The sequence below is a fragment of the Hipposideros armiger genome, unplaced genomic scaffold, assembly GCF_001890085.2.
Source record: "Hipposideros armiger isolate ML-2016 unplaced genomic scaffold, ASM189008v1 scaffold_619, whole genome shotgun sequence".
Classification (NCBI taxonomy): Eukaryota; Metazoa; Chordata; class Mammalia; order Chiroptera; family Hipposideridae; genus Hipposideros; species Hipposideros armiger.
The window spans coordinates 674,458-682,103 of record NW_017731969.1 but is presented as its reverse complement, the minus strand read 5'-3'; the positions used below and the strand labels follow the sequence as shown (position 1 = coordinate 682,103).

At 51.0% G+C, this 7,646-nt stretch overlaps 1 protein-coding gene across 1 annotated transcript in view; it reads left to right on the top strand.

Annotated features, from left to right (window-relative positions):
• ARHGAP35 (Rho GTPase activating protein 35) overlaps window positions 1-7,646 on the top strand; it is a 150,953-nt gene that overhangs the window by 131,130 nt on the left and 12,177 nt on the right. The window contains exons 4-5 of the mRNA XM_019625214.1: window positions 4,755-4,832; window positions 6,472-6,603. Of these exons, the coding sequence (XP_019480759.1) occupies window positions 4,755-4,832; window positions 6,472-6,603 (210 nt within the window). The remainder of the gene's footprint in view (window positions 1-4,754; window positions 4,833-6,471; window positions 6,604-7,646) is intronic.

Genomic DNA, 7,646 nt, shown 5'->3' with positions numbered 1-7,646 from the left:
TCTGCTGAACTAGCAATGTAGAAAACACAGTGAAGAAGGAGTAAGGTAGAGGACTGCGTGGAAGAGGTGGCACCTGAGCTTTGGCTTCAGATAGGACCAGGATTTCAGGAGGTAGAGAAAAGAGCTTTGAATTCCCCATTCCATCTCGTCCTCACACGTCACGTTGGCCCTTAAAAAGTATTGTCAGTTATTCTTGTGCCACATCTTCTCCTTTTCCCTCACAACACCCCCGACCCTAGCACCACCTATCTGGAATTTCTCCATTCCACCCAGTGCCCCACAGGCCCTGTCCTATGTCTTTTGGGCCAGGAGTCCTAGAGCTGGCTCTGTCTCGGTCCAGAGGTTATAGCCCCTATAACTGCATGTAACTCCATGTGCGCATTGTAGTCGACAGAGAGGGCCAGTAACATGCATCAGATTGTCCAAGGGGTGTGTGACCCAAATGGGTCAGGATACCAGCTGACCGACCGTCTCCCATTTACAGATGAGAGCTTAGGGTCTGTGATTGTAAATGACAGACGGGCACGTCACCAGGAGAACCTGCCATTTGCTGCTCACAGCCTCTTGTTCACAAGCTGCCTGTGATGTTGCACATCCTGGGATCCTGCTTCCTCCTGTTTGCCCAGATAGCTGCTTATGGTCACGGTCACAGGGGTATTCCTCACCTTCTAGCACGTGCCAGGCCCCGAGTGGGAGAGGGACGTACTAGGGCACAGTCCCTGCCTCCGTCTGGTGGGGTAGGAGACATTGAGCAGGTTACTGCAAGGTCATGCCTCCAGGAGAAGGACACCGGAATCTTCCAGAGTGAGGTCTTAGAGTCATTTCCCACCTGAGGGAGAGGTGGGGATTGCACACCAGCGCGCCTGCATACCTCACTGAGGGGTGTGGCCCTAAGCCGGGTGTTGTCCTTTCCTGTGCTGCAGGTATGCCAGGTGGTCAGAGGCCATCAGGGAGCTTTCTCTAGGCACCCAGTTGGGCGGCGGCAGATCCTGGCCTGGAGCCTGCTTAGCATCCTGGGTGCCAAAGGAGGCAACAGAGTGGTCCAGCCAGGACAAGAATGGTGTTTAGGATCAGGGTCCCTGGCACCAATCTGTGTGACCTTGGACCAGTATTTTTACTTCTTTGAGCTTTGGTTTATCTGTATACCATAAGGGATATGGTGGGCTGTTCTCTAACATCGCTAATGGCCTCCGGCTGTCCCATCGTCTTTCTCCTGAGTTCTTGGGGTCTCACTCTAAATTGCCTGGTCTGTGTACAGACTGCATTTTGGTTCAACTGGCCTAAAAATGCCTCTCCTGAACTGTCTTGCTGTCTCAGTTGACTGATACCTAATTTCAAATGTATGGTGTGTTAGTTGGGGAGGTCCAAGCCCTATAAAGACCCTCCCCACCTCTTTCAAAGAGGATTATTAAAATTGGAAAGCGGTCTGCAGCCCGGTGGAAGGCAGGTGTGCTGAACGGAGACACAGGGCCTGGGGCCCACCCCACCTTCCCGCTCACCAGCCTGTGCCTCTTGAGTGGGTTTTCTCAGCCAGCATGTGGGGTAAACCCAGCCCCACCTTCACTTGGGTAGTGGTGAGGGCTGCACAAAGAGCGACTGTGAAATCTTCCCACCAACATTCCGGCATCTCCAGAAGTAGGAAATCACTGGTGTCGTGACTACCGTGACAGGGCTGCCAATTTGAGCCTGGAGTAGGCCCCTCGGCACTGGTGGAGGTTCGCTCACTTGCGGGAGGTGAATGAGGTCGAGTCAGAAGGACGTCAGCAAGATGGGCCTTGCTTTTTGTGTGATAGGCACAGGTCCAGGCTTTGCACTGGGAGACTTCCTGTTGCTCTCCTGATGACTTTTCCTTCTCCTCCCGCCACATGCCCGAGGCTCCTCTGGAGGCTCCTCGACACTTGTGAGCACCTGACCTGTGCAGCTAGTGGGAGAGAGGGACAGGGAGCATGAGGAGGTGGGCCACCTAGGCCCTTGTCAGGCACCTCACTGTGTCAGGAAGGAGGCTAGCATTTCTGGGGCCTGTCCATGAATTTCTATCAAGGCGAGCTCTGTTACCTCCACCCTGCCCCCACCTCCCCCCCAAGGAAAAGCGAGAGGAAGCAACCCTCCTTGTTGCTCAGCAGATAGGAAGGAGAGGGCAGACGATGGCCTTGCCAGCCCCGTTTCCTGCCTCCAACCAGGAGGGCCAGTGAGGCTGAGCTCTTAGGCGAAGGTGCTGCTAATTAAAACAAACACAGCTGTGTTTGTGTCATGCCGGGCACCACCGAGGGGAGAGACCTGTGCTGAGCTTGCATCTGGAAGGGGCACTCTTATTTTACTGAGACTCTGAGCCATGCACGTGCCTCTCGTGTTCTTCAGTACAATCGCTTATCCTCCTAGAGATGCTTACTTGAAGTAAACTTTTTTCTTGAAACTTAACAGGAAAGTGTTTTGAAACTCAAGGCCAGAGAGAGTGTGCCCTTGAGGTTGAACCCTTAAAATAAATCTTGGGTTCAGAGAAAGGAAGCTGATAATGGCCCCACATAATTAGTTCCTGTGTTTTGTTTTGTTTTTCGTTTTCTAACAGACAAACAGTATTAGCAAAAAACACTGTTTTTATCAAGTCAGAAAGTGTGCCCAGTTTCATGTTCATTGGCCTGCCAGCAAATGCTCTCGATAGCTGTGTCGCCCATCTTTGCAGTTTTCCCTTCCACTTGGTTCCCTGAAAGTCAGACTAGCCTCCTGGTCTTATTGCGTATCCAGCCCTGAGCTCTTCACCTCACATGATGTCGTCACTGAGTCTGGGAGGCACTGTCATCAGCCCCTTGTACAGGCAAGGAGACTGACACTCAGATTTGTCACTTCCCCAAGGGCACATAGTTCTGTGGTGTCAGAGACAGGATTAGACCCAGGATTATGTGGGTCGGCTTTGGACTCTGGACTACCACACGGCACTTCCTCCCTGCCAAGCCTTCCCTGAACCCCCTTCCTCCCTGCCAGCTGTGTCGGTCCATCTGTCCTTCCAAGTCTAGCTTGAGCCAGACTCCTTGCATACTTCCCCAGACTGTGACTCTCTGGTCACATCACCTACTACAGAGGTTCATAACTTGGAGGCTACAGGCTTCCTAAAAAACACATGGGTTTGGGGAATCTGCGAACCCCCAGGAATCACAGGCAGACTTGTACACAGCTTATTTTTGTGGAGAGGGTCCAGTGTTTTCCTCCATCCCAAAGGAGCCCTTCCCCCAAACCAAGCAGGAACCATCATTGTTTTGTTTGTTTGTTTGTTTGTTTGTTTGTTTGTTTGTTTGTTTGTTTTTAGCTGAGCCATCCTGCCATCTGTTGGCAGCTCAGCGGCAGCTCATCTCGGGCCAGGAATCGAACCACTGTTGCTCAGAGCTCACACTCTTGAGCAAGCTCTTAACCAACTGAGCCACTTGGCCGGCCCCGATCGTATTTCTTAATGGACCCTGTCCACCCACCCCCACAACCCTCAGTTATGGGACAGCTTGCAGTTTCTTCAAGGGACGACCCTGCTATAGTGTTTCTAAAGCCCTGGATTGCTAGAGGTAGCCTTCAGTTCCAAGAGGTAGCCGTCAGGATGTCTTCCCACGCTCAGAGAAACCTGTCNGACAAGTTGCTGTCCTTTTGTTCTTCAGTCTAGTTGTGGAGGACGTTGCTTCACTGGCCCATGTTGGTATTGTGATCATTGCGCTCTTCCCAGCTGAGGCAGATCGGTCGCCAGCCATTGGACAGCTGCTCACGGCAGCTCACACCGGCTGCCGGCCACTAACGCTGGCTGCCGGCCACTCACAGTAGCTTACGGCAGCCCACTGCAGCCTATGCCTTCGCAGTGAGGCGACTCACGGCAGCCCAGCTCCAGGTCGAGCTGTTGTTCACCATCTTAGCTGTAGAGGGCGCAGCGTCACTGGCCCATGTGGGATTCGAACCCGCAGCCCTGCTGTGCAGAGCTTGCGCTCCCAAGCCAACTCTTAACCAACAAGCCACTCAGCCAGCCCAAAAACCTAAAATTTTTGAATTATGTACTTTAAAAAATTTAATACACAAAAGTAGAAGGCAGATAACAAAAATGGACAAAATATAAACATTTATAACATTAACATAGTCAGTTCCTTAATATTCTACAACCTCTTTCAAGTACAAAACGAGAACCACTCCTACAAGAAAAGGAACAAGAACATGAATAGGAAATTCAACAAAGTAAGAAATATACAATGCCAAGAATCTGTTAAACTTACCAGCTATCCAAAAAACATAAAAAACGTAATTGTGGGTTATCTCTAACAGTGAAAACTTGGGAAAGCCTAAATGATTAACAATAGGACTATTTTTAAAGTTATTATACACTTCAATGTCTTTAAAATCATGTTGTAACAAAATAAGAATATTTAATGATTAAATTCACAACATACTTTGTAAGTGGAAAGTGTGGGTTAAAACATAGTATTATCTCCATTTTGTTAAAAAATTAAAATGCAAGAGTATACATCAAAATGTGGACCAAAGTTATCTATGGCTGATGTACCTCTATATTATTTTAATTTTTATAAAATATAAGTATTTTTAAATTTTTAAGTGAAAAAGACTATGGGGGGAAGGGGGTTGAAGCATCTAGAAGAGTCAAGAGCACTTCGCCCCGTTCCTCTCTCATGGTGGGCACCTCGGGCACTGCCCCTTCTCCCCTCGAGTCCAGTCCTTCTCAGCCCCTGCCCCCCCACCTCCTGCTCCTAAGACATTTGCTTGTTCCTCCTCAGGACTGAGCACTGAAGGCATCTACCGGGTCAGCGGGAACAAGTCCGAGATGGAGAGCCTGCAGAGACAATTTGATCAAGGTAAGGCCACAGCCCCGCCGCACATAGAGGCTGGCGCTGGTCAAGGCAGCCGCGGCAGCCCAGCTGCCAGTGGAGCTCCTCGAGGGAGCTTCAGGTTGGCCCTGTGGGGCCTAGGGGTGTTCCTGCCACACGGCCCCAAAGCAATAGGTGCTGGCTCGGTGACTGAGAAGGAGAAATCACTTGGCCCCAGTTAGCCTTGACTCCGTGGTCACACCGCCATGGAGGAGGAGGCCCTGTTAGCAAATGGAAGCATCACTCTGCCAAGCCTGCGACAGCCAGCTGCTCCCCCACATCACCACCCACAGACACTGATCCACGTCACTCTGGCATGTGCCTCATTCACCACCGAAGGGCCTTGCTTCCCTGGGACTTGGCCATGCAGGTGTCATTGTGGGCACGTGGTACAAAAGTTGGCTTGAGAAGATAATCCTATTTTGCCAGTGTCGTCCTCACAAAGTCCGTGCACAAGAGAAAGAAAGTAAGGGAATATTCTGTGATCAGCTGAGTCTGGGATCCAGACTCCCAAAGCTGAAGTCTCATGAGTTAGACTCACTTTTGGCAGGCACTCCCATCTCCTAAGCTAGGTCAGTTCTGAGAGGCCAAATCTATTTTATCCTAACCTGGCTTAGAACTGAGTGCACTGTGGGACAAAAAGTCCCAGTGCCAGAAGCAAATGAGCCAAAGCAATCAAAAGTTCTCAGATGTCACTGGCCAGAGAAGAAGGTAAGCTGAGGATCAGCGTGGGGTCCAACTCAGCACATGGCTGGGCCTGAGGAGACCAAGCCAGGCTCAGAAGCCAGGCAGCCCATGCTGGCCTGCACGACAAAGCAGCTGGCCAGTGCACAGCCAGCCAGGAGCAGGCACCCTGCCCAAACACCCAGGGGCCATAGCGCTTTGCAACACCGTAGTCAGTCCCTGCTAGCTGGCAGTGGGAGGCAGTGACACACGAGAGAAGGGAAACGCCTGTTAACCTTGCAGGATAGGAAACATGAGATCAGATGAGGGTATAGCCACATGCTTGGGTATGCACATGTACTGTATATGCGAGAATCTGTAACATGATTTATAACCTGCTAAATGGGAACAGCAGGTGATTACTTACAAATCAGGAATGCAATAAAGTCTGAAAAGAAAAAAACAGAGGTCAGTGGCATCATAAGCTGGAAGGGGCCCGAGGGAGAAGAACGAGTCTATTTGCCCTATCACCATGAGGGACTAGATGGTAATGTGTCTGTAACCCACCATGAAAAGTGAGTCAGCCTTGCAGGAAAGCGTCCTCCCTTTCTTCCCTGAGGGGAAGGCATGTAAAGAAAAGGTAGCAATACATCCAAGCAGATATGGAGACCTGGATGGCACGTAATGAGGGGTGCAGCTCCTCTACTCACAGGGTGACCTTGGAAGGAGGCGCTGGGTGTCAGCCTCTGTCTGTGAATCTCAGAACCTTTTCTTAGCAGCACCCAGGAATGCCACCTTTTGTCCAGCCTGTGATCATCTCAAGTCCCTGCCCAGGCCCCAGGCCAGCCCTAGGCAGTATCCCGTGGTCCTCGAGGTTTCTCTGACTTCCCCCGAGCACTGAGTTTGCCTTTTGCCTCTGCCCAGTTTAGATTGGTCTGGCCTCACTCTCTCAACTTCCTTTCAGACCACAACCTGGACTTGGCAGAGAAAGACTTTACAGTGAACACCGTGGCTGGTGCCATGAAGAGCTTTTTCTCAGAACTGCCAGACCCCCTGGTCCCATACAACATGCAGATTGACCTGGTGGAGGCGCACAGTGAGTACTGGCAACCCAGCCTAGCACCCCAGGCGAATGGAGGGAGCGGGTGCAGCACCGTAACTGTGGGTCCTGCCCTCGAGGGGCGGACGCGCTGGCCCTTGGAGCTGAGTTTTGAAGGACATAAGGAAAGGAAACTAACAAGATGACACCAAAGCAACTTGCAAATGAGTCCCCTACCTTTATAGACCGGAGGTGCTTCTCTAAGGGTTATAGCAAGAGAGTTGCAGGTTCCCTCAAATTCCGTGAGTTAAGAGCCCAGTGTGGTTGTCAAACTCAGATCGAATCTCTGCTTCTTTGCCTGTGCACAGTGTAACCTTCCCTGACCCTTAGTTTCCTATGTCACTGTCCCTACTCCTATTTGTGAAATGAGATTAGGAAAGGGCTGGAGGCGAGGCTACGACAGACCTGTTAAGCAGTAGCTGTTACTTTCCTTTCTGCTCCTCTTGCTCACCCCTCTTCTCCCATCTCTCAATAATACAAGGAAGTTAATTAACATGTGCTTTAGGGCCAGGCAGCCAGCTGCTGAGGAAGCCAGCCTCTGGAGCGAAAGGAACAGTGCCAGTGGCCCCAACCAGATGTCACTTGGGGCTGCAGCAAGTTAGCACCTCTGGTTTTAAGGATCACCTTTGCATGCTGTCCTGCCTGCCCCGAAAGCTATTTCTACCCTGGCCTGCCTCTCGGTGGCAGTGGTCCACCTGGTTGGGAGCCTTCCCACTGGGCAGCCTTTCCTGGACTTTGTGTAATGCTGCAGAAGGGGCCTGACATCTCGAAGCATTTTCCATGTGGCACTTTCTACCTTTTTGAGCCAGGGGCTTCCTTCCTACTTGGCATCTCTGATGGGCCATGACCCCCGGAAGCAGCCATTGCTCTGCCACTGCAGAAGGGAGTGTTTTTTGTTTTGTTTTGTTTTTTAAGATTTTTATTGGGGTATTGGGGGATGGGAACAGCGCTGGGGAATCAGGGGAAGGGGAACAGACAAGTTGCTGTCATTTTGTTCTTCAGTCTAGTTGTGGAGGACGTTGCTTCACTGGCCCAAGTTG